Source organism: Leopardus geoffroyi, chromosome A2, assembly GCF_018350155.1.
Source record: "Leopardus geoffroyi isolate Oge1 chromosome A2, O.geoffroyi_Oge1_pat1.0, whole genome shotgun sequence".
Taxonomy (NCBI): Eukaryota; Metazoa; Chordata; class Mammalia; order Carnivora; family Felidae; genus Leopardus; species Leopardus geoffroyi.
In genome coordinates this window covers 146729006-146755351 of record NC_059331.1, presented here as the reverse complement: position 1 = coordinate 146755351, position 26346 = coordinate 146729006, and the positions used below count along the sequence as shown (strand labels likewise).

Below are 26346 nucleotides of genomic sequence, written 5' to 3'. Positions count from 1 at the left end.
CTCGAATGGACGTTACGAGGGGCTGGGGGGAGGGAGAATGAGGAGTTATTGCTTAATGGGTATAGAATTTCGGTTTGGGATAATGAAAAATCTCTGGAGATGGGCAGTGGTAACGATTGCACAACCCTGTGAATGTACTTAATGCCAGTGAATTGCACACCTAAAAATGGTGAAAATGGGGGTGACTGGGTGGCTCAGTGAAGCATCTGACTCTTGATTTCGGCCCAGGTCATGATCTCGCAGTTTGTGGGATAGAGCCCCTTGTTGGGCTCCACACTGTCAGCACAGAGCCTGCTTGGGATTCTCTCTCTCTCTCCCTCCCTCTCTCTCTCTGCCCCTCCCCTGCTCATTCTCTCTCTCTCTCTCTCTCACTCTGTCAAAAGAAATAAACCTGTAAAAAATCGGTGAAAATGATCGATTTTATGATCTGTATATTTTGCAATTAAAAAAATTTTTTAAAGGATGTTGGAAGCTTTTTACTCAAGACGGATTTTTTTTTTTAAGATGAAGGGGTAACCTAAGTGGCTTACTATGTTTTAGGGCAACATAAATCAAAGAAATAGTGCTCCTAGATCAGGATTGGAAAAAGGAATAATCACAACCCAACTTTGCTTTAAACCAAAGAACTTTTAATGGTGTTTATTCCCCAGAGCCCTAATAGGGATGGTCTCGCACATGCTCCATGATGGTCTTCAAGCCAAGCCAGGTCTCTTCAGCTGTAGGCAAGATCTGATTGGCTGGCAGGAGGAAGCCATATCGACCTGTGTCCCTCAGTTCAAAGGCAAATGAGTATTTGATGCCATAGTCATATGACCAGTCAATGCTTCCTCCACTGGCTTGGTCTGAAGGGCAAATGAGAATAAAGTTTGGTTACGCTATTCCCGCTGGCCTCTCCAGCTATCAACCTCCATGTTAAGTTTCACCATTACCAAAGATAAGTCAGACCCCTCTCTTTATGGACCTTGAAAGCAGAGATAGCTTTGTAGAGGATCACACTTATGAAAAATTACAAGATTAATCTGAAAAGCAAAAAGTTATTTAAATGGACGCTATACTTAGCCTTCCTTTGGCATTTTTAGGAGCCTCTGGCTTCATCTACCCATTTGGAATCCTGCCTGCTTTCCTCATTGGCATCTTCTACACCTTAAGGAGGCCACACCATCACTTCCTTCTTTAGATGAGTGCTAGGTGTAGACATTATTTTCTCTTATGGGACAGGAGGGATTACAAATAGAGTAAGAGATTTGGCCCCTGCCCTCCCTCAGGGAACTTTCAGCGTAAGGGTGGAGGGAGTTTTATTCTGATACCAAATAATATGCCCAGCACCTATATGTGATGGGTTACATCAATAAACTGATGTGCACCTGTGTAACACGTGGCCGCTGACGTGACAGATGATGAAGGAAGGTGGCATTAGCCTACGAAGACTTAATGGCAATCATGACTCAGAAGATCTGAGCAATGGATGAGCTCTGAAGCTCCTCCCAGGGAAGGCAGGTAGAGGTCAATGGAAGAAACGGATGGGAGAGATGGAAGAAGTCACCTAGCCCCTAAGAATGGGGCTAGACAGGGGCTCCTGGGTGGCTCAGTCGGTTAAGTGTCCAACTCTTACTTTCAGCTCAGTGTCCACGGTTCACGGGTTCAAGCCGTGCGTCCTGGGATTCTCTCTTTCCCTCTCTCTGCTCCACCCCATGCACACACACACACACACACACACACACACACACACACTCTCTCTCTCTCTCTCTCTCTCTCTCCCCCCAAATAAATACATAAAAAAATGTTTTAAATTAAAAAGAAATGGGGCTGGACAGACAGGGAGACCAGGGTGTTGTACCAGGGAGAAGTAGAATTAGTGGTTACTGTGTGAACTAACACTATAAACACCTGTGATTTGTGCCTTGGCCTTCACCCAAATGGTTGCTGACTTGAACCAAATCCCCCAGGGTACCAAAATTACTAACTGATGCTACGTGACCCAGCCTATCCCACTAAGAGGCCCACAGTGGACGGAACCCTGGCTGCAGACTGAATCCTGATTCTGCAGATCATTCGCCGGGGGACCTACGGCACTTACCTCTCTGACTCCCAAAGGCTTCATCTGCCAAACGGGTATAATATTACAGTACTTATCTCACAGTGAGAAATGCAGTGGGATAATATTATGTGTCTGACTCCAACACCTGTTGAGCACCTACTAACTGTGTTAGGTACTACGCTAAATTGGTTGATTTAATCCCCACACGGGTCACAAGGTAGATACTAGTATTATTCCCATTTTCCAAGTGAGGAAAGGGAGGTTCTGAGGAATTAAGTGAGGGAGCTGGGATAAAGTATGCAGAAGAAGCGTGCGATAAATTTCCGTTGTGATTGGAACCATCATCGTGAATAAATGACTACGATCCTATCAAAACATCTGGACCACATTAAAGAGACGAGGTACCCGCAGGGGAGTAATCCCCCAGGAAACTAACCAGCAACATGTATATAATGCCTTAACGCTAGTGAACACTTTCATTCCACATTCTATCTTTTGAGCTTCTCAACAAGCTCTTCTTGTCTTGAGCTTCTCAACAAGCTTCTTCACAGAAGAACAGAAAAGATAAATACGTAAAAAGGGAGAAGGAGTGACCTGCCTGCGATCACCTGGTTTCAAAGTGGCAGAACTAGGACTCAAAACCAGGCCTCTCCCCCCAGGGTCTGGGTTTTTCACCAACTACCTCTCTAAGAAAGGACTCAAGTAACAACACCTATTGTGGTGCAGCTTCTCAGAGCCCTTTCCAGGTGAGAAACTACCCAGGAAATGTCTCACCCACCACAGAAGTCCAGCCACCTCGTGGGTGGAGTGAAGCAGGTGTTCAGCCCAGAGCTACATACCAATGTGGGGCAGGAGGCAAAAGTACTTAATTGAGCCTTGTTCTTAGAGGCAGTGCTTGTCCAAGCTGGAATGAGGCCAGAATCAACGAAAACAGAGTCAGCTCTGGGCAAAGATACAGCCAGAACTTGCCTGACCATTAATGGTCAGGCTCCAAAAGATCAGACAGCAAACCCTATGCCTGTCTGACACTTGCTCATTTATGGGGCACCTGGATGGCTAAGTCAATTGAGCATCTGCCTGCGGCTCAGATCTTGATCTCCCGCTTCATGAGTTCGAGTCCCACCTCGGGCTCACTGCTGTCAGCACAGAGCCCACTTTGAATCCTCTGTCCTCCTCTGCCCCCACCCCCCGCTTGTGCACACACACTCTCTCTCCTTTTCAAAAATGGTTAAACACTTAAAAAGAAAAAAAGGAAATATCTGGGGACACCAGGGTGGCTCAGTCGGTTAATGTCCAGCTCTCGATTTCGTCTCGGGGCATGATCTGACGGTTTGGGCCCCGCATCAAGCTCTGTGCTGACAGGGTGGAGCCGGCTTCAGATTCTCTCCTCTCTCACTCTCCAATAAACTTTTTAAAAATAGAAATATCTGTAACCTTACCAAGAAAAGCACAAAAAACCTCAGGCTTCCAAGACCTACCTCCCTTGTACACACCTCACATAAGAAAGGTGAAAAACTAGACTCCTTGTAATAAAATGGTTGAGATCCCATGTGGGGGGACATATGATGCCATTTTGCTGACATTCTGAACTCCAGCCTCCACTCAGAGGCTGCCAAACAGAGAAAACATGCATTCCTCAGCCTTAAGTGGCCATGATGGCCTTCCTCCCCAGTGCCACCAGTCGGAGAGCTCTGCTCTTTGGAGGTCCCTCTGCCAAAGGAGAGGACAATTCCACATGGAACATGATTTAAAAGGTCATGATTTAACAGGACAACTGTAGGGGTACCTCGGCAGCTCAGTCGGTTAAGCATCCAACTCTTAATCTCGGCCCAGGTCATGATCTCAGTTCATGAGATCGAGCCCACATCAGGCTCTGCACGGACAGCGTGTAGCCTGTTTGGGATTCTCTCTCTCTCCCCCTCTCTCTCTGTCCCTCCCCTGCTCATGCTCTCTCTCTCTCAAAATGAATAAACTTAAAAAAAAAAAAAAAAAAAAAAAGTCTGGGCAACTGGAAGCAGATCAGTCTTCCCAGAGAATAGCCTAAAACAATATGTAACAATAACGCCAAATCTGTTCATTCAACATTTGACTTGCTAATCTTGCTTTAGGAATATACACCAAAGAGATCATTTAGAAGAAAAACAAGTTTGTACCAACAGGTAGTAGCACCATTTAGCAGACAATACAAAGGCCCAAGAACCAGGATACAGCAACGTAATGGAATAACAAGTACCTAGAGCGGAAATACATAAAACTATACAGGAAACAACGTTAACGGAAAAAAACTGGACACAAAATAGAATATAGATGTTGATTACAACTAGATACATTTGTGTTCACTGACAAAATTACTGATGAAATGGAAAGAAAATATGATTATTGCCATTTCTTTTTTCTATGAAGCTTTTTATTCTTAAATTTTTTTTTTTAACATTTATTTATTTTTGAGACAGGGAGAGACAGCATGAACGGGGGAGGGTCAGAAAGAGAGGGAGACACAGAATCTGAAACAGGCTCCAGGCTCTGAGCTGTCAGCACAGAGCCTGACCCGGGGCTCGAACTCGCGGACCACGAGATCATGACCTGAGCCGAAGTCGGATGCTTAACCAACTGAGCCACCCAGGCACCCCACTGTGAAGTCTTTTAAATGTATCATAATAGCAAAAAACTAGAAAAGAAAAACCACCAACTGGAAAAAAAAAAAAAAAAAAGAAACTTTCATGATCAGTAGTTTCTGGATTTCCATCAATTGTTCTAGATATGGTAAGTCAACTATTCCTCCTCCGCTCTCCGAGACTCCCATTGAGAAAACCATGACTAACAAATGTGCCTTCCCTTGGATTCCCACCACCCCCCTCCTACAAATGGAGCCGTGCTGGTGCCTTGAGCATGCTTGCACACTTGTTCCTCCTAGTCAAGCCTGATCTATCCACCTCTGCTGGACTCCTCTGGCCCCTCTTCTCCTCCACTTGGGAACGGCACTGCCTTGGTCACTTCTCCTCTCTCCCGTATCTCCCACCTCTCCCTCTCTATTGGTCCTCTTCCCACAGTCAGTAAGTTAGGCTCTCATCTCAAAAACGAAGCCTTCCATTCCTCTCTCTTTCCATTCTCATCTCAGATCCTCCAAAGAGCAGTCCACTCACCAGACCTCCGCTCTCCCCCACCCCATGTACTCCTCCCCTGACCCTCACCACGCTTAGGAAACTGCTTTGGTTAAGGCCACCAATAAGCTAGTGATGAAAGTCCAAAGGGGGAGCCTGGGTGGCTCAGTCAGTTAAGCTTCCGACTCATGGTTTCAGCTCAGGTCACGATCACACAACTCCTGAGTTCGAGCCCCACAACCCGGCTCTGCACTGACGGTGCAAAGTCTGCTTGGGATTCTCTGTCCCCCACCCCCGCTCTCTGCCCCTTCCCCACTCATGCTCTCTCTCTGGCTCTCTCGAAAAAACAAATAAGTAAACATTTCAAAAAAAAATCCAATGGTAAATGTTCTGTCCTTGTCAGAGTTGACCTTTCTGTAGCCTTTCGTCATGGTTAACCACTGCCTCCTTTCCAACAACTGCTCCTTCCGTGGTTTCTGAAACACAAGCTTCCTGGCCCCTCTGCCCAGGCCCACTGTGTGTCCCTCCCTCACTAACCCCTTCTGTTGTCCGACATCTTGCTCCCCTCCTCCATCCAGGGCTCTTCCCTCTCAAGTGATCTCCTTGCTCTCCTGTTCCAACCATCCTCTCCATGTCAACGACTCTTAAGCCTCTCTCCAGAATCCCAGGGCCACGTAGCCCAAAGCCTACAGGACATCCCCGCTTGAAAACGCTACAGTTCTCTCAACCTCAACTTGCCCAGATCTAATGACCCCCTCGGTGAGAAGCTCTCCCTTCTAATGAACGACAAAAGCCTTTTGGTTTTACCCGCTTAATGTCCGCCTTCCATCCTCACTGGCACTATACTAGCGTGGACCACCATTTCTCCCTGAACAATTCCTACTCTTCCTGCGGGATGTTTGTACCTCCAGCCCGCCACACTCCGTCCTCCACACTGCTGCTGGTTGTGTCCTCTCTGAAGCACAAAGCCTCAGCGCACTCACTGCCGGATGAAAACTCTCCAAAGGCTTTGAGAACCCTCTGGGTTAAAACCTAAACTTACCATGGCACGCAAAAACCTGAGCGCCCCGCTCCCCTTGTTCCCACTTTTATCCCAGCAGTCCCAAATCTCCTTGTGGGTCACAGAGCCCATTCTGCCTTACTTCCATGCCTTTGCCCCATCCCCTTCTCCTCCCCCGGCCATTTGGTGAGCTGCCATCAAAATCCTGTCCTCCTCCCATATGTGGCTTTTCCTGATTCTGCCACTGTCCAATCCTTCCAGCTGCTTACGACTTTTGTACCACGTATAACCTACTGCTGCACACAGCACACTGAAGCCCGTTTGTCTTCCTGTTCGTCTCCCACATAAACAATGAGTTCTCTATGTCTGTAGTACTTGGCGCAATGATGCGCACAGTAGATGCTTAGTAAAGGTGTGTTGAGCAGAGTGAGTGCCCGTAAGAGACATTTGTTTCCAAAGGATCCACGGGCACGGGAGCACTGGGAGACTCCTGAGCATTCGACTGTGGGGTCCTGAGTTTCTGGGTCTGTCCCTAAGGAAGCGGGGGATTCCTCTGGGGGACTCAGAATCTGGACGGATGCGTTAGGCTTTCCCACAGCACTGCAGTTTCCTGTTTCTATCCCAGTGCACTGTGGGAGAAGGGAGTCCCAGAAAGCCCGCCAGCAGGCTCCCCAGCTTTACTCCTGACGCTGCCGGTATTCCTGACTTATCCTCCCCTCTGGCTCCCCAAACGGTACCTGCACAAAGGACTGCGACAGAGGCCATCCGCTAAAATATCGGGGTCCTTTTAAAAAGTCGCACCCATTCTGTCCCCACACCCAGTCCACAGCACCGTCCCTCTTAGCCAAGAAAGGGATAATTAATAAAAGTGATAACGTAGGACCAAGTCTTGACAAAAGCTTATTTTTCGGCAACAAGATTCCACACGATGACGGCGAGCTGTAAGGATCAGGACGAACAGAGAGGAATGTACATAACTCAGATATTTAAGAAGTTCTCTGTTCCAGATATCACCTAATAAGTATCCCATGGGAGGGACCTAGCCTCACAGAGGGAAACTGGGCAACGCCGGGTGCCATGCATGAAGACCTCTCCATTTCACATCAGGGCATTGCAAGGCTCTGGCCCAAAACCACATCGTACCTGCCATCGTACCTGGGTCATTTGTGAAAACACATCAGATACTTACAGATGACTGAGCAGATAGATCCCACTTTGTACTTGGTGCCATGCAGGCTTGTCAGAGATCGGGCAGCCTTTTGGGCCACTTCATTCTAGAGTGAGAGAACCAAGGAAAGGTGGACGGATAACACTTGTCGCTTGAAGAACGGATGCCCAATAGCAGAATGTAGCACGAGGCAGTCTGATTAACTGGACTCCGGTTAACTTAGGCTTAAGCACCATGCCCTTTCGTTTCGGCCATTTTCACGGAGAAGCGAGCGCTAGCTCACTTCTGTTGGCTTGGAAAATACAACACGAAGACCTTCACTGTGTATGTATTCTTCCAGGTGTTTGCAACAGCTACACCAGGGTCATTATTTTGCCACCAGCTCTCCTTGCTCAGGGGTGTGGATGGAAATAGGGTGGGAGTAAGGGGCTAAAGAAAATACGTACTGACCCCAGGATGTACCCGGGAAGTGGATTTTTTTTTTTTTTTTACTAGATCCCTACGTTGGCTTCCTTCCCTATGATTGTCTCTTTTTCCAAGAAGTAGAGCTCAGCAAAATATTTTCCATTATTTGAGGGTTCCAATTTTGACTGATTGAGGCTTTACTGTCCTTGCTAGGGATAAATGTAAGGTCTTGAACTTGGGTCCAGGAAAACAGCCGTACAATTACCAGATGGGGGAAACCTGGCTCGGCAGAATCCTCAGAGAGCCTGGGGGTTTCAGTTGTCAACAAGCCCAACGTGAGTCAACGGCACGATGCTACTGCCAAAAAACTAACGTGACCCTCAACTGTTTAAGCAGAAGTGCACGGTCTGGATGAGGGCAGTGATGGTCATGCTCTGCTCTGTGCTGGTTAACCCACGACACAAGTTTTACACTCACTTCTGGGAGCTACCCTTGAAGAACACGCACAAACCAAAGCATGTTGGGAGAAAAGCAACCAGAATGGTGAGGGAACTTGGGACCATGTTATGAGTGCTTGAAGGAACAGCAGGTATGTAGTAGGGATATGGAAAAACCTAGAAAAAGCAGGTTATCACTCTTCAAGTAATTAACGGATTTGCTTCTTTTCAAAGGGAAACAAACTTGCTCTATGGAGCAAGGTGATAAACCAGGACTGGCAGGTAAAAACCATTAAGGAGAAGGATTTGGGTCTCCATAAGAAGAACTCAAACAATCAATTATACCCCAACATGGGATAGAATCCCTTGGAGGCAGAAAACTGTCCAAACACAGGCTGGATGACTACCTGGCAGAGATGTGAGCACCCAGTTTGGATAATTTAAGGTCATCTGGGTCTACGAAAAGTACCTTTTAGGTTCTTTTCAATCCTACGGTTCTCTCTGATTTGACCTTGAGTGGTAATACTCACCATCAAAACCCTGAAAATTGCCCTACAGGGCTAACGTCCAACTGACGAGATGAGAGATACACCTGAATTGGAATAATTTATTCCATTTCTGCCAGGAGCTGCTGTCAAGAATGCATCTGAAAGTAAACTGACCAAAAAGTCCCATCTCAGGGTTTACCTCTAACACATGGGTCTCGAAAACCAAGCCTAAAAGCCAAATTGGGAATATCTGCACATTCTCTTCAGCTGGAGATAGCTCTTGCTGAATTTTAAGTAGTCCCCGAGATGTCACCATCTGACTTAAGGCCACCACCATTTTGCTCATTCCGAAACAGGAGAGATGATGGAAGGTAGCAGGTTAGGCAGGCTGAGTGTTTTATGCCTAACGTCACACATCGGCACAGCATGATAACCGGTCATAGAGCCGAAAGCACCAGGAAGGTATGAGGCACAGAGCTGGGCGACAGTATTCCCTGGCATACAACAGCATCCGACTACAGAGCTAAGAGCCTCGGGTCCAAATTCAAGTGGGTTATTTCCTAAGCAACAGAGAGCACATCCTGGGAATTTATGGTCAAATGTAGGCTCCTGCTCATCTGGATTAAGGTAACAGGAATCTCATCAATTCTATTTCCCAAAGAAACTTAATTTAGGAAAGTCCATAACCAGTCTTTCAGACATCTGCCAGCATCTCAAACTTCTCAGTAGTTGGACCTATTCATTTGTAACCTGTCACTAGTACACCCCCATCTCAGTACCTGACTGTATGACTGAAACTTACTTGTCCACACAATGGACCTTCGTGGCTGAGCTGAAATGAAGTTTCAGAAACTTACCAGCTCATCAAAGTTATCAGGCTTGGTACATGTATACCCATAGGGGAACATCAGCAGCTGAGAATAGCTATGGAGGGTAATGAAGGCCTTGATTCTCCCGTGGCTCTGGATGAAGTTCACTATGGATTTCACTTCAACTTCACAGGTAGCCTGGGGTCCACGGTAGGAATCAGAGCAAGGGTTCTGGCTGGCTCCAGGTCCTGATGGGATGCAGAAGAAGCCCAGTAGAAACAGTGAGCTTTAAGGAGACACCATATGGATACATTTACCATGCATCACCAAATTCTTCCTCTGGAAATCAGAGCAAGGTCGCCCATGCACTACACCGAGTTGCTGTCTAAGGGTACAGGGGAGGCCAAACTGAAGTGATTCTGGACACATCTCTCTTCTTTAGAAATATGGTTCCTCTATATGGCAGAAAGAGCTATCAAATTAGATCATCTCCTCTCTGTGGGAGTCGTTGGAAGAAAAGCTAGATTTAACATTATAGATGGAATTCCTGCCTTGGGTGGGAGTTGAGCAAGCTCTTTTCTGGGATTGCTTCCAATTCTTAGCGTCCAAGAGTAGAAGATTCTATGCATCTGTACTCCTAAATCACAAAGCCACAAATGCAAGGAACCCTGACACCCTTTTTGCGGTGAGGAAATCACTACACTTGACGACAACGAGGCCACCTTTGGCCTTGATTTTCTCAGCAACTAGAGTTACTCGTGACCACCAAAGTGGTCCACTATGACCTGGCCAGGGCTCTGAATGCTAGAAAAACTCCGAGGGGCTGGGTAGGGGCTGGGACTCCCCAGGGTCTCTAAAGGATATAAACACAGTATAAATACAACCTGTCACTTTACTTCAAGATTAGTTAATAAGAACAATAACATTTGGGGGGGGGAGGGAGCCTGACGTTGAATTCCTGGGCATTGCGCGGTATTTTAGATCGTATGCTTTGATTTTTTTTTTCCTACGCTAAAAAAACTATTGTAAAAGCGATGAATGAAGTTGCCACTCATCCACATCCTGTCACAATTCCCTAGTGGGTCCTTTCTTGGTTCAATAATTCTCATTAATTCATTCGTCTGACAAATATTTAGTGATCGCCTAAATCATGCCAGACCTGTACTACGTATTAGGGATAGTACGATGAAAAAGACAGTTCCTAACCTCACTGTTACCAGGCCTAATGAGAAAAATACAAATTTCAATTCTGTAATTAGAGAAACACAGGGGTTTTAACTGGTCCCTACAAGCATAAAGGAGCCCCCCAACCAGCCTGCCAAAAAATTAGAGCCACGAGTCAACGAGACCAGAGCAGCAAGCCAGCATTTTCCCTCTGAATCTGTTTTTGAAAATCAATTTCCTAATCCTATTTGTACTTCTTTTTAGTTTTATTTCTCGAAACATCCAGAGATGATGTAATGCTTCTCCTCTGAGTAGATCCTAACCCCCTCTAGTGGTTGGTCTGGAGCTTCCTGAGGCCTCCCGCCATTGTGCCGAGTCTCGCTCTGAAAACTCAGAAGCGAAGCCGAGCTGGGCTACAGCTTGTGGGAAAACTAAGATGTGAGACAAAATATATTAAATGCTGCTCAGAGATCTGGGACAGCGCTGCGTGCCTGTGAAGGGAATGTACTTAAGTGTTTTTTAAATGGGTTTTTAAATGGCTTCAATCCTGAATGGGCTTAGCAGGCTGACGACACTGCACAACCATGCAAAATAGCCAGTTGGGCCAGACAACTTCGGACCATCCCTGGGGGGCAAGACCCGGCGCTCACCTCCAAACCCTGCATCCCAATTCCGGTTAAGATCAACACCAACACAGGGGCTTCCGGGTATCCTGGACCGATTCTTCCGCCACATACGATTCTTTAAAATCCAACCGAAAGAGAACACAGAAAAAAAGAAGGACCGTCACTCAGCCTGATGAGAAGGTCCCTTTAGAATTCTGTTAATTTCCCTTGCTTCCTCCCGGGAAGGTCCCTTTGGAATGATGCTAATTTCCCTTGCCCACAGAGGTGGCAAATAGTCCTCCTCCAGGGTTCTGCCAGGAGCTTCTTGGTCATTTCACTGAGACGAGAAATAATCCCCATCTCTCCAAGTCAATACCTGCCAAACCATTTTCCATAGAACATCAGTTCTCTTAACAATAACAGAAAATAAAAACAACAATAAACAAAGCGGGGAGAGAGCAAGGGTTCTGTGATGGACTATTTCAGGAAAATATAGAGCTAAATTAGCTAATTTACTTCAGCACTTCTAGGGTTTTTTTGGTTTTTTTTTTTTAACACTTTCACGTTTTCTACGATGCTCCAGGAGGGTGATACATTAGGCGGTACTTCCCAAACTTGACTGTGGAACTCTCTATTCATAGGGTATCTGAGTACTAGTATTTGTACGAGTTCTTTTTAAACGCCCGTTGGAAAACACTACCGTACTTGGCTCCCTCCAAAAATAAACCTGAAGCTCTGATTCACTCTGAATATACGTGGGGTCACAGTTGCCACAACGGTGTTTTGTAATGAGACTTTAAATGAAAAAAGAAAAGAAACTACGTAACTCCTTTTAGTGATATTACAGAGGATTTCTTCTACAAATTGTAAGTAACATGCCGAATGCATTGTACTGCCTACCCAAATCCTACTGCAATCTAATTGTCAGCAGGTAACATCCGCCTCCTCTTTTCTATCAATCCCACCACAAAAAACGCAGAGAGAATCGGAACAAATCTCCTAGGTGACTCACTGTGAACGCTGAGCTCTAATAGCCCAGCCTAACCGCTGAAATGGGCTCTGACCGCGGCAATATGTAAAGACATCATGTGCTGGAATAAGAGGTGATTATAAACTCCACTCTGTGCCTCCATCCAGGGCCACTACTGAGAAATTAGTCATTCCACTTATGGTAAATCAAGAACAGAAAGATTACGTTTGTTTGTTAAAGTCCTACGCATCTCCATCAATTCTTATTGAAGAAGAAAAAGGTCCAGGCTTACTTTGGTTTGAGAGAACACATATCCATCGGGGTTTGTAACCGGCAGCAGGAAGATATCCATCGTGTCCAAAATGGAAGTGATGGAGACATCATTTCCATAACCAGAGGCAATCTGAGCAGAGACAACAAATATGTCAATCTCACACTCCCCCTTCACCAGGGAACAACGGATGGAATAGTAAGACAATGTGGTTTTTTTTCAAACATGAACCAGATCCCATGACCATGGTCATGACCATGACCAGATACTGCTGGTCAATGAGAACCTGCCAGGACTACAGTCCGGTCTCCTGCAACGCTCACGTGTTCAATACGTCAACGTCTATACTTTTATCTCTAGTCAGGATAATTTACTTATATGAAATAAAACGCAGATATCACCTATCCATTCTCTCTCAAAAGCAGAATTCTTTCTGTTCATTCTGGGAAAGCACTTCGCAATGGCGTTGTATGGCTTATAGGGGAGCTAAGAACCAAAGAAATGTTTTTCAGTTTTTTCTTCGTCGGTATGGCTTATAGGGGAGCTAAGAACCAAAGAAATGTTTTTCAGTTTTTTCTTCGTCGTCACATAGGCAGGCTTTCCAAAAGTACTCATGACAAACAACAGATTACTTAAATGCGTAGAGACTTTTCTGAAGATACAGAGAACCGGTTAAATTCCATTTGGGGAATTAAATTTCTACTTGCCATCAATTGCAGTAGGGCTGGAGTTTCTGCTGGATTAAAATTTATTCATTTCCTGTGCTCAGCCATCCTAAGGCATTATTATTCAACTGTTAAATATCCATTTCATAATACCCTAAAGGTAACTGCATTTTAATTGAAGGGAAAAATGCATCAGTCGGTATGCACGTGGTTGCACATGCTTGAATGATCTGATGTGGATTGATTTCCTTTGCTCATGAATTAACATTCTGATTTATAGCGTGTCATTTTTGAATTACTTAAGCAATACCAGACTAGGTCACACCCAGCCCGGTGTCCTGACTCTAATTCCAACGAACATGTGGAAGAAAGGTATTGCCACACTCCGACTTCAAAACCTGATGTGGAAACTTTTCAGAAAAACCCAAAAACCCTTCGCTAATTTCACTTTGGATCCGTAGGCCAGAGTAAACTCTTCTAGCACCCATTTCTATTTTCCATCTGAGCCCCTTTGGTGATTTTGTAGATTTCTAGCACAAAGTCCCTCAGCCCTCACGGCTCCAGGCAGCGAAGCAATTTTTCTCTAGTCTGTTCTTATGCTGAAATCTGACTCCTGGGGTCCTTATACTTACCACCCTCTCAATCTCTTCTGGCGGTGTCTGTTAACCGAGCACACAGTGGCCGGCAGGCCCGGGGGCAGTGCAATACCGAAATACCAAAAAAGGTTGAATGGGCCTGCTTCCTGCCAGTAGGACAAGAGAAAGCCTCGCCGAGAGCATCAGCGTTGGCCGTTCGGATCACAAAGACTGTTGTGTGTTTGGGTGGGGCCTAACCCAGAAAGCCAAAATAATCGAGGAATTTTAGGAAAAACGACCTTATTTGCTGTCCACAGCGCAGTAGCTTGGGTAACCCACTCGCGAGCATGGATCCCGGCGTCTAACCAGATGGCCGGCTTGTCTCCTCCGGTGCTGAACTGTGAGACAAGCGTAGAAACGTGAACGGCTCCACCTCTGCGGGCTCCTGTCCCCCCTCTTTTCCCCCAGGGGCCTTGTCTGTCCCTCGTTCTGTACTTGATGTGATCGAGAGAGAAGGAGGAGGTGTAGACAGCGATGTTGTCAACTAACTCTTCCCATTTCACGTGATTTTCCTGGCCCCGTGCTTTTACCCTAAGTTTAAATGCAAGCTAACAAGAGGGCGTGGACTTTCTTTTTGATGTTTGTAAAAAAATCGTTGCGGGTAACGTAATGACATGAAAACACAGGTTCATCATTTGGGGTAAATTTTCTAAAACAGGTTACAGACTAGTGCGATGCCATTTTGATTCTCTCGAAAGGCCAGTTCGTGCATGTCTATATACGTATGCACACAACCATCTGAAAAAAGGAAGAGGGGGAAGAAGAGAGAACACAGACACAGCAAGATACACAACAAAATATTAACACCGATCACCCCGTAGTTGTGGAATTAGGAACATGGGGATGCTTTTCCTTTTTTGTTTCTGTTTTCCAACTTGTGCACCGATTGTGTTATTTCTGTGATAAAAAGGCTTGGGATAACCTTTCGAGTCCTTCACAGAAGCAGAATAGGTAGTAGGCTCTGGAGGTGTTTTCCAGAGTTTAAATTTTATGACCTAAGGGTCTCAGTTTTATTTGGAAGAGTGGCTTTGTCAATTGGATCAGTAAATGGGAAGGAAAAGAGGATGGTTGTTTGCACCATCAACTTCTGTCTCTGTGCTGCATTCTAAACATAGCAGATAAGGTAAATGAGAAATGCAAATCCTTGCTAAAAATTACATTTCATGGGCTTTGAGAGTTTTAGTTGAAAGGGTTTCATATCTTTTCCCCCAAAGAGCTCAATTGTAAAAAGCGGACCTTTCAAAAAAACACAGAACATTCTCAACCACGAACCACCCTAGATAAGAGAAGGCCAGGACAATCCAAGGAGGAGAAGAATCTGGGATTTCCTGGCCCAATGGTAGCAGTAACACAGAAAAGGAAATTTTTTTTAAAGAAGGTAGTAAATATTAGCAAATGTACCACGGTGTCATAAAATAGGCAAACCACTCCTCTCAAGCCTGCTTTGGGAGAAACACTCTGGAGAAATCCATCTGTCCCAATGAGTCCCTTGGTTCTCAGCCATAACATTTCCAAATTTAGTAGGGAGTTGTGACATTATCTTTCTGTTTTTCTTTCCCTCTCTCTCTCTCTTTCACAAACTCTTTCTAGGAAACTCGGAAATAAATTTCATTCTTTCTGGGCAAAGTGCAAAAGCTTGAAACTATCAGCACTAAGACTGTCAGAGGTTACAGGCTGGAGTAAAACCCTAACCCTTTTCAACTAGCACCAAGAAAGGAAGGCAGGAAGGAAGGGAGGGAGGGAGGGAGGGAGGGAGGGAGGGAGGAAGGAAGGAAGGAAGGAAGGAAGGAAGGAAGGAAAAGAAAAGAAAAGAAAAGCCTTCGTTTTCTGGGCATTTGCCTGCGCAGTTAAGTTGCCCTGTCATTCTCCTGCTCGCTGCAGGAACGCTTCTGTTTTTTAAATGCAGCTCAGGCAAGTACTTGGCGCTTTTTTTCTTTGTAAATCTCTTACTTTAAAAATGAGAGAGAAAAGAAAAAGAGAAGAGAAACAAGGTACAGAACTCCTACCTTGATTAATTACAGAATACCTCCCCCATCCTCCCCTGCTCACCCCAAGGCGGCACCCCTACGTCCATCCCCTCGCCCCCCCCCCACTCACCCTGGGGCCCACACCACCTTCTCCAAAGCCCCCACCTCATCGCGGGGCCCGCACCGCCACCCCCAACCTTCCCTCACTCTGGGGCCCTCGTCATTTCCTCCACCACCCCCTCTCACCCTGGGACCCTCGTCACCTCCTCCATCCGCCCCCCTCGCCCTGGGGCCCGCACCGCCTCCCCCTTCCTCCGTTCCTATTGGCGCGTTCGCCTCTGGTTCCCGGCGAGTGAATCTATCAAGATGAGAGCATTAATTCACTCCTGCAGACCTGCGTCAGCTTGCGCAGGAAAGAGAAAAAAGAAAAAGAAAGGGGGGGGGGGGGGCGGGGGTTGTGGGGAGCTGGATACTCAAAACCAGCAAGGACCGGTTAGGAGGGGGGAAAAAAGGGGGAAAGGGAAAAAAAAAAAAAAAAAAAGGGACCCGCTCTGCAGGCAGAGCCAGGACTGACGGCTCGCCTGGGAGGAGCGGGATTCTAGAAGCCTCTCGGGAGGAAAACCCACAGCTGCCACCTGTGTACCTTGAGCACGTTCATGGGCCGCTTTTCAAAAGAATGGCCAATGTTCACTTTGCTCACTAGACCGGGGTGCTCGGCAACGATGTTATCCATTGCTTGGGAAATCTGCAGTGTTTAAGATGAACAAACAGACATTTGCAAATGAATGACGTGACGCCCCCGTGAGCGACTTTTCCCCCCTCCTCCACTCCCACTCCCTCCGGGCCCCGGAGAGGGCCGCGCGGCCGACGCCGCAGGATGGGGGACGCGGGTAGCGGAGGGGAGAGATGATGAGTCACCGGGCGTCTGCAGGGGCCGGCGAGGGGGGAGCCATTTTGTGGCAGCGGAGGCGGCTCGTTCCAGTTTTGTGCTTCCGACAAAATGGCCCTTGTCTGGCTTGCCCGAGGCCGTCCCCCCGCTCAGCTCTGAGGGGCAGCGTCCCCCGCTCGCCCTCCCTGGCGGAGGGCCGCGACTCCCAGGGGCACCCGCAGAAAGGTGGCTTTGGAGGCAGCGGGGCGGGTCCAGGCCAGGGGCGACGGGGCGCCGGCCCGTGAGGCGCGTCCGCCGCCGGCTACCTCGGGCCCCTCTCGGCGAGGCTGATGGAAACGCTGCGCCGCTGCGTCCGGGGCTGGGCGTGAGACGTGTCCGGAGAGTGACCGGCGGGCAAAACAGCCCCTCCGGCCGCTGCCGGCACCTGCTGTCCGCGGGACACGGACGCCGGTGTGCGAGGCCCGGGGAGCGCGCGGGGGCGCCTTGCTTGCTCCGCTCCCTTTTCCCCTCGCTCTCCCCAGTGGTTCGCAGTCCCTTGTCTGAAAGCCGTCGGGGCCTTGCGTATTTCAAATAAAGAATCGTGGCGGCGTTTCGTTTTGGTGTTTTAATTTCAGAAGGGTCGTGGGAAGCGTGTGTTGCACATGATACACGTGGCCTGGCTCCGTGTTCGAACACGTTCGTATTGCCGGCGGTGAAACAAATGAGTGGCAAGGCAGTTCAGGGCAGAGTTTGTCCCCAGATGCGTTTAGGTCGGGTCAGCTTTTGCCATCGGATAAATCAGGGGGGACGATTGATTTCAGGGTTCTTTGCATTTAGAATTGGTGATTTAGGGGATGAGTTCCTACCAGGTCTCTCCCCCCTTGGCTCTTTCCTATTCCCCCACCTGTCCCTGTTCCCCTCCAACCCCAGCTCCCCACCCCACCCCGTCTTGTCACCCCCTCCCCTCCATTCCCCCACTCCAAATCAGTTAGTGCAAATAGACCCCCTGTGGACCCTGAGAAAAGCTCCGTGTCACAAAGAGGCAAGTGCGGTGTGGCCCTGCCCAGGTGTCCAGGGGGCAGCTTGTGACCCAGCTGGAGGAAAGGGGGCATTCTTCACGCCAACAGAAAAGACAGCAGAGACCTCACTAGCCTCGGCTCCTATGAGGTCTGGGCACATTCGTCAGGCTGGGAGACCCCACCCTCCGCTGGCAGGCAGAGGTGTCTGTCTTCATCAATTCCAGCCATGAAGCACAACTCTCAGGTGGCTTCGTGGGTAGCACAGGTCAGAAATTGGCCAAGGGGCCTTGAGGGGAGAGGCTCATCAGCATGAGCGACTGTGTGCTCCCTGAAGACAGTCCTAGACGGTTCCAAGTAATGGAATGGCTCCTGGAATGGGTATGTGGGCTTCAGGTCCTGCCTTAAGGCAGGGACACTGATACTGGCTGTGAAATCCCAGAGAAAACTGGAGAAGTTAGGAAATAGTTTGAGAATACTTGCCATTAAATCACCAGGCCGAAGCAAAAGCCTTGTCATCAGAGGAGAAAATGGCCCATTGCTCTGATACTCATTTTGAAACACCTACCTCTTCCAGAGTATGATAAGCCTCAAAGTTGAAGTTGCCATTCCGTTCTCTTCTCTGGTTGAGTAGCATTTCTTCGTTCTCTTTGTCCAACAGAACCTGAGATAAAACCAGTCACACTTCTGATTAGCTTATAGCCATGCGTTTGCATCTACAGTTGTGAAGGAAATGCTAAGATCACGGTCCTCAGTCCAAGCATCCTCTTCCGGTCCTCCAGGCTCTGGGGTCATGCCTTTCCCCCTTTCTGAGAGCACCCTGAAAGGGGAGGAGGCATTAACGGGACTTTGGGGCCAGCCAGATGCTGAAAATACAGGATGACAGTCCTGTGGTTGCCTTTCTGGGAACCCAGGGCCCGAGTTAACCCCCAATTAAAAACTAAATGAGGGGTGCCTGGGTGGCTCAGTCAGTTAGGCATTCAACTCTTGATTTTGGCTCAGGTCCTGAGCTCACAGTTCCTGGGTTTGAGCCCCACGTCGGGCTCCACGTTAACAGTGCGGATCCTGCTTGGGATTCTCTCTCTCCCTCTCTCTCTGCACTTCCCCCATTCGTGCGCACACGATCAATCTCTCTAAATAAATAAATAAACTTAAATGAGTGACGTTTTACTTTTATTTACTTCAGCTAAAATGCTTCGGTTTGCGCTCGACGTTGCATGCCAGGGATTCTCTTTTGCCCTTTCCCTCAAATTTTTTTTTTTTATGACCATATCCCACTCATGCCAAATGCAGACAGGAGAGGGACAGTGCCTCCCTACCCACTCTGCAGGGTAGCCCCGATGGCAGGAAGGCCCTTGTGGCACCCACAGGTCCTCTCCCTGGCAGAGGGTATTCAAGGAGAAAAAAGGATGGACCTTCAGTTCATGTGGACCAGCAAGGTCTGTGGAATAAATACCTGAACATCTTCAATCATGATGGAATAAGCAATTCCCTGGGATTCCAAGAAGACTTTGACCGCCTGGATGCTGACAAAGGGAACTCGGACATGGGCTGTCTCCCCTGGGATGGTTGGTGATCTCCAGAAATCAAGCTGGAAGGGGTAAAAGGCCAAGGCAATACACGGGTCATTCCAGGGAAATGGACAGCTCAGCATGGATAGATTTCCAGAAATCAATTTGTATCCATTTTGCCTCTAGCCCACAAGACTAGAATCACTATGGAGTCACTGTGATATGGCACGAGGGTCTTTTTTTTAAATATCCAAGCATGAACATATGTGTTATATTGTTTTCCCCCCTGTGGTTAGATATTAAAACTGACAGAAGGCAAAGATTATTTAAAACTATGGCAGTTTTTTTTAACAGTTGACATTCAAGTGATCCAATTCATTTCATAACAGAACATTAATACCGTAAATTATTGGAGGAGGGAAATAACGCATTAAAGCTGTTCGGCAATTTTTCGAAGTAACTTTCACATTTGACCTCTCTTTTCACTCGTACAATAAGCCTCTGAGATAGAAGAATGACATGTTTATCCTCCTTATACTGAACGGGATCATGAGACACAGGGAAAGCAGGTGACTTGCCCAATGTCACAGACTTGAAACGGGAGCCTGGGTTTTCCACACCCCGGCTCCAGGAGTTAACATTTCACACCATGTCAAAGATGAGCCACTGTCCAAAGTAAGAGATCCAATCATCATGTCTAACTGTGCAGTAGTCATGTGGCAAAACAGAAACTCCCTGTAGGACAGATACCTGAAGATGTTCTTCAGCCTCCAATTCCACCAGATGTCTTATTTGTTCTTCGTTCCTTGGTATGACCTCGAGAACCTGGTCCCTAAGGATATTAACCAGACATGACCTTAAAAGCAAACCCTGGACACCGTTTCCTGTTGCGTTACGCCTGCTGTTAGTCTCCGCACATAGGAAGGAGGTTAATGAAGCGGTTAATAATCTCTTTGACAATCGAGAAACTAATAAATGGTATACTGACCCATATCCCCAGAATGAGGAGTTTACTTCCCCTGAGGAAATGGTATCTAGATAATAATTAAGAGGTGTACCTACTCCTAGCAGGAAGCTTGCCATTAAAGTTACCTTTCCTTTAGCTAATGATTATTTCTAAAATAACACCTGCTGGTCATAAAGCAATAGCTTTGAAAACTCTTTCTGCCTTTCAGAAATGAGGTTGGGGGCTTTTTTTTTTTTTTTAAGTGGAATAATTAGTTTGGTGCTTGTGAGAGAAATCGAATTCACATCTGGGTAGACCTAGGACGTTTTTGTTGTCGTCGTTAACTGAAATGTATCAGAGTGCCGTCTCCAAACCCCATTCATGTGACCCAAACTTGGGGTATGCGAAAGATGATTAGGACGCTGAAAAACCATGGTGTGCTTCTCACTCCATGCACCCATCCACACTTTATCCTTGATAAAGGATATCAAGGACACCTTGGCAGGAAAGAGAAGTTGGAAAACAAGCCAACGCATATCCTTAGAAAAGAAATTTGGGAGTAGATCTGGATTTGTATAGCCCTTCCTCGGTGGTGGCGGTTTGCCTTCTACCGCTTTCTCCAAGTAGGCTGACTTCCTGAGTCACCGCCCTGAGCATTTGTGCAGTGGGGAAAGAGTTGGTATAGAGCCATATACAAGGGCCAGAACCCGGGTCTTCTGAAACCAAGTGCCGTGCAAACTTCCAGTGAACGCTAGCAAAATAAGTAACAGACTGTGAGATCTTCAAGGCTCTTCTGCCTCCAGGTATCCACCTGCCACATGATCTGAAAATTCTTCCATTTGAGTCTCATTCCTTTTGGTTAGTGCACAGATGCCCAGGAGTCCTCTTTTATAAGGGGAAGGTACTGAGCAAAGTACTGCTTTGGGCTAATGCTTACTGGTCTGTGGTTTTTTTTTTTTCAACGTTTATTTATTTTTGGGACAGAGAGAGACAGAGCATGAACGGGGGAGGGGCAGAGAGAGAGGGAGACACAGAATCGGAAACAGGCTCCAGGCTCTGAGCCATCAGCCCAGAGCCTGACGCGGGGCTCGAACTCACGGACCGCGAGATCGTGACCTGGCTGAAGTCGGACGCTTAACCGACTGCGCCACCCAGGCGCCCCATGGTCTGTGTTTTGAGGAATAGTAACCCTTTGAGTTTCTCCACACGTTAAAAAAGAAAAGTGGGGAGGAGTTTGATGATCAAAAAAATGGGTAAACGTACCAACCTAGATCCCTTCTTATAGATTTACAATGCATATGAATTTAGTAAAAGTCACTAGAAATCCTATAGTTTGTTAAACCCTCTGATTCCCAAATTTATTTCACCACCCACTTCTTTGGGTCAAATTTATTTGACCACTTCCTTAACTCCCTGGAACACTCTCCAAGAAATGCTGCCTAAAACTTTTCGTAGAATCTTGGAACCAATACTCTTGGGAGCAAAGGTGAATCCTACAAAGCCGTGAGAGTTGGATTTGGGCTGAAATCTGCAGTGCCGGTTCTCCTACATCATGAGGTTCCATAGCTGGGGCACTCGGTCTGAAGGGCAGATATGGAGGATGGAGCCCAGAATAGCTGGGAGGAGGTCGTAGGAGAGTAACCCATCACTTACTGAGATGCGCTGAGACAGTAGGCCAAACAGCTTGATTTTCACTGATGTCTATCATCCCTACCTTCTGATCATCAAGGGATGTGAGTAAATACAGAGAGAAAAAGGTATATGCGTTCAGGTTTCACTTTGTTTTTTCCTTTAAATGTCATTCATCTCTGTTTTTTGTTTTTTGGTTTTTTTTTTTTTTTAGTCACTCATTTCTGTTATTCCCACCATCCCCTCTCCAAATCTAAGAGGACTTCTCTGAAAATACTGAACACTTACACCTTTTTATTCTGCCACCATCCAGTGAGACTCTGTGAATCAGGCAACAAAGTTCAAAGAGGCACCAGAAGACATAACTTACCCCACAAATGTTTCTCGACAGTAGATATGCCCAAAAAGGGCACCAAAAACCAAGATCAACTTCATGGTCGAGGGTCTTCCCAGAGTCCAGAATTCAGTGTCATTCCTGAACTTTATTTATAGGGCCCATGGCTGAGGCTGATCTGTAGGCAGTCTAAGAACTCAAGTGAATGCCCACATGTTAAAATTCCCACCTGCATGTCAAATTCTCAAGGTCGTAAACACCCACCTGTGTGATATCACCAATTCGTACATTTTCCATTCCCACCATGAGATAACAAATTTTGATGGAAAGAAAACAAAATCGCTAGAGCATTCCAAGGGCAAATCATGTATTTATGATTTAGAACATAAAGTGCCACCAACTCTGACCAGTGATAGAAGCCAGATTAGTAGACCTGAGGTTAAAGTCCTTTCTGGGTCTCTGACTAAAAAAACAAAACAAAACAAAACAAAACAAAACACCAAAAACCAAATAACAAAAAAGGGCACAGCATTTAGGCTAATTATTCAGGCATCCTGTCTATCACATTCCATTAGTTTGCTCATTTGTTTATTTTTATAATGTTTACCCTGAAATGCTGCAACCATTCAGTCCACATCTGCTGAATCTCCCTGTAGAGGTGGCCCATTCCCATCCTTACTCTATATTAAAACAAAACAGAAGGCCTTTTAATATTCAATTTTGGACTCTTTCTAAAGTGATCCATCAGCATTTGTACCAAATTGATGTCCTTGTTTCTGTGCTTTTTCCCAAAATGAAAATGTCTTTCTGATTATGACAATGAAAGTGCTTGTTATAGAAAGTTTGGGTAAAAAAGTGTGTGTTATTTAATCACCCATGGTTCCTCCACCCAATGAAAATCATTTGGTGTATACCTTTCCAAATTTTGTTCTATGTTTTAGAGCTTTCCCTTGAAGATTAGATGATGCCATACATTCTGATTTTTAAGCAAATGTTTTTTTGTTTGTTTGTTTTTTAATGTGTATTTATTTATTTTGAGAGGGAGAGAGCGTGAGCAGGGGAGGGGCAAAGAGAGAGACAGAGAGAGAGACAGAATCCCAAGCAAGCTCCAAGCTGACAGTGCAGAGTCCCACACAGGGCTCAATCCCACAAACCACAAGATCATGACCTGAGCTGAAGCCAAGAGTCAGACACTCAACGTACTGAGCCACCAAGGCGCCCCTGAGCAAAGGGTTTTTTAAACAAAGGTGATCTTCCCTTGTCTATAAACGTAATTCTTCATTAATCTGACTTTGTTCTTCATTGCAAAAGAAAAAGAACTCCCTATTTTTAGGAATCATACTTTATTGCATTTAATCATTCACACACATTATGTTCAGCCCAGCAAGAATACGCCACAAAAAAGACACAAGGAATATTTCATCTGTCCTCTGCATCATTGCTGGGTTAGAATTCTCAAGTACCAGCTTGAAGGGGAAAGCTGTGTGTGTGTGTGTGTGTGTGTGTGTGTGTGTGTGTGTGTGTGTGTGTCTGGTTTCAGAAACTCCTGGATTAACATGTTTTCTCATTCTCTTGGGTGTCAGGGAGAAGACAGAAACCAAGAAATGGAGGCCATCATTCATCCTCACATGCCCAGCACCTAACAAGTAAACAGTAGTCATAGAAATTGAAATGAATATACTTGGAAAATCAATAAAAGCTTCTTGGAAAAATGGGGTCTGAGCCGAATGAGTCTTTCTTTTTTTTTAAGTTTATTTATTTATTTATTTTTGAGAGAGAGAGAGAATCCCAAGCAGGCTCTGTGCAGCCCAGAGCCGAACACGGGACTCGATCTCACAAACTGCGAGATCGTGACCTGGGCCAAAATTAGGAGTTGGCCGTTTAATGGACTGAGCCAGCCAGGTGCCCCTGAGCTAAGTGAGTCTTAAGGCAGGATTTCCTGAGGGGAACCTGGGGGGGGGGGGGAGGGAAACATGAGAAAGGTACAGAACTGGAGAATACACGGCAGACATTTGGGTCTAGCAGGGAACCAGCCCCTCTTGGGCAGATGTGCCCCTGGGCGTGGTGAGAAAGGTAAAATATGAGAAGAAAATATGAGAAGAGCTGATAGTAAGGACCTCACAGTCCAAGAGAAGGAGTTTACACCTGAGGAAAGGGAGCTATGGAGAGCGGCAGGAGGTTGCTGAGCCAGTAAGTGATTGAGGAAGGCAGTCCTAAGAATGATGACTCTTGCGGGATGGGCTGCAGGGCAGGGACACTTTAAGCAGAGAGCCAAGTAAGGAGCTTCCTGGAACAATCCAGATTGCAAGTGACGCGCCTGGACTAGGTGGTGGTGGCGGAGGGAATGTGTGAGATGGGCTCGAAGATATTGCAGGGGGGAGAACCCCGAGTCTGTGGTGAGTGACTGGAGCCTGATCAGATGGAAGAAGTCGGGGACAGGATGCCTTCCGGTGGGTGTTAAAAGAGGGGCGGGTCACGATCTCCACGCTGCCTCCCCAAAGCTCGGCACCCATGCATCACACTGTGAAGTCCCACCTTAAGGATTTGTGTTATCGCCCTTACAACACGCTTTCAAACAAAGAGGACTTTTTGCTGGGGAGCACTACCCAATGAACTGAATTCACTATGTCAGAGACTAGCGAGTTCTCTCCTCTTCCTGAAAAGGTTATTGGAAATGAACCTAGGGGCACCTGGGTGTCTCCGTCGGTTAAGCATCCAGCTCTTGGTTTCAGCTCACGTCATGATCTCACAGTTTGAGGGTTCCATTCCAACGTGGGGCTCTGTGCACGAAGCCTGCTTGGGATTCTGTCTCTCTCTCTTTGCCCCACCCCCCCTCAAAAATAAATAAGCATTTTGAGAGAGAGAGAGAGTGGGAGAGGGGCAGAGAGAAAGGGAGACACAGAATCTGAAACAGGCTCCAGGCTCTGAGCTGTCAGCACAGAGACCGATGCAGGGCTCAAACCCAGAAACTGCGAGATCATGACCTGAGCCGAAGTCATATGCTCAACCCACTGAGCCACCCAGGCGCCCCCCAAAAATGTTTTTTAAACAGGGGCGCCTGGGTGGCGCAGTCGGTTGAGCGTCCGACTTCAGCCAGGTCACGATCTCGCGGTCCGTGAGTTCAAGCCCCGCGTCAGGCTCTGGGCTGATGGCTCAGAGCCTGGAGCCTGTTTCCGATTCTGTGTCTCCCTCTCTCTCTTCCCCTCCCCCGTTCATGCTCTGTCTCTCTCTGTCCCAAAAATAAATAAACGTTGAAAAAAAAAAATTTTTAAACAGGAAGTGAACCTACAGCTGCAGTAGGCATCCAAGAGAAGCCCGGCCCCCACACTCCTGAGCCTCAAGAGTGAGAGAGAATTCAAGGCCGATGTCTGAGATGAGCAGAATGAACATTCCCTGGAACGGACAAAAACAGTAATTTTAAAAAACAAATAGAGGGGCGCCTGGGTGGCGCAGTCGGTTAAGCGTCCAACTTCAGCCAGGTCACGATCTCGCGGTCTGAGTTCGAGCCCCGCGTCGGGCTCTGGGCTGATGGCTCAGAGCCTGGAGCCTGTTTCCGATTCTGTGTCTCCCTCTCTCTCTGCCCCTCCCCCGTTCATGCTCTGTCTCTCTCTGTCCCAAAAATAAATAAACGTTGAAAAAAAAAAAAAAAAAAAAAAAACAAATAGAAATCAGAGAAGGAGAAAACACAAACCTTAGTTGGAGGCCGTAATGAAAACTCCAGAAAACACTGTTTATGTCTCTCTGTCACTGACAATGGAACCAGATTTTTAGCAGAACAGAGCACCGTCCTTTCTACTGCCTCATCGTTCTGGAAGCTGGATTAAACTGGATAAAATCTCTTTTTAGATAGCCGTATTGAGATATCCTTGACCTACAATAAGCTGCATATATTTAAAATACGCCACTCGGTAAGTTTTGACATGTGTATGCACCCAAGAAACCCTCACCACAAGCCACATCATAAACGTATCCATCAGCCCCAATAAAGCCCATTTTTGAGAATCACGGAGAAAATCTCCAACCGGAAAGAGATCATCGGAGCCCCCTTGCTCTGCAGATGAGGAAATGAGGCCCCTGGGAGGAAGCGGTCCACCCAACGCCCCCCGATGAGGCCTGATGAGAGGTGGAGCAGGTACCAGGAGCTCCGTCCTCGCTCTGCAGGTCACTGCTCTGACACTGGCCTGTCCCGTTATCCCAAGTCATTCTTCTCTGCTCTAGGAAAAGACCGTTTGAGACCAAATGCTTCTTTATCAATCTATCAGTGGGGAAGCTGTAATTTAGAAAGAGAAAGATGATAGCTCTCTTTAGAAAAGGGCTCT

The 26346-nt window shown here is 46.8% G+C and overlaps 1 protein-coding gene across 2 annotated transcripts; it reads right to left on the bottom strand.

Moving 5' to 3' along the window:
* Nucleotides 1–607: 607 nt before the first annotated feature.
* Nucleotides 608–25811, bottom strand: CPA2 (carboxypeptidase A2). 2 transcript variants are annotated; one of them, XM_045495648.1, is made up of 12 exons: nucleotides 25805–25811; nucleotides 22064–22138; nucleotides 19869–19950; nucleotides 19064–19198; nucleotides 18176–18271; nucleotides 16367–16468; nucleotides 13996–14094; nucleotides 12478–12588; nucleotides 11261–11351; nucleotides 9495–9694; nucleotides 7329–7413; nucleotides 608–842 (listed from the first exon to the last, which is right to left on the bottom strand). In XM_045495648.1, exons 2-12 carry the CDS (start codon nucleotides 22126–22128, stop codon nucleotides 655–657), a joined length of 1254 nt encoding a protein of 417 aa, XP_045351604.1. In that variant the 5' UTR covers nucleotides 22129–22138; nucleotides 25805–25811; the 3' UTR covers nucleotides 608–654. The 2 variants fall into 2 exon arrangements, with proteins under 2 accessions (XP_045351604.1, XP_045351605.1); XM_045495649.1 differs by lacking the exon at nucleotides 608–842 and adding an exon at nucleotides 2794–2942.
* Between the last annotated feature and the right edge of the window lie 535 nt (nucleotides 25812–26346).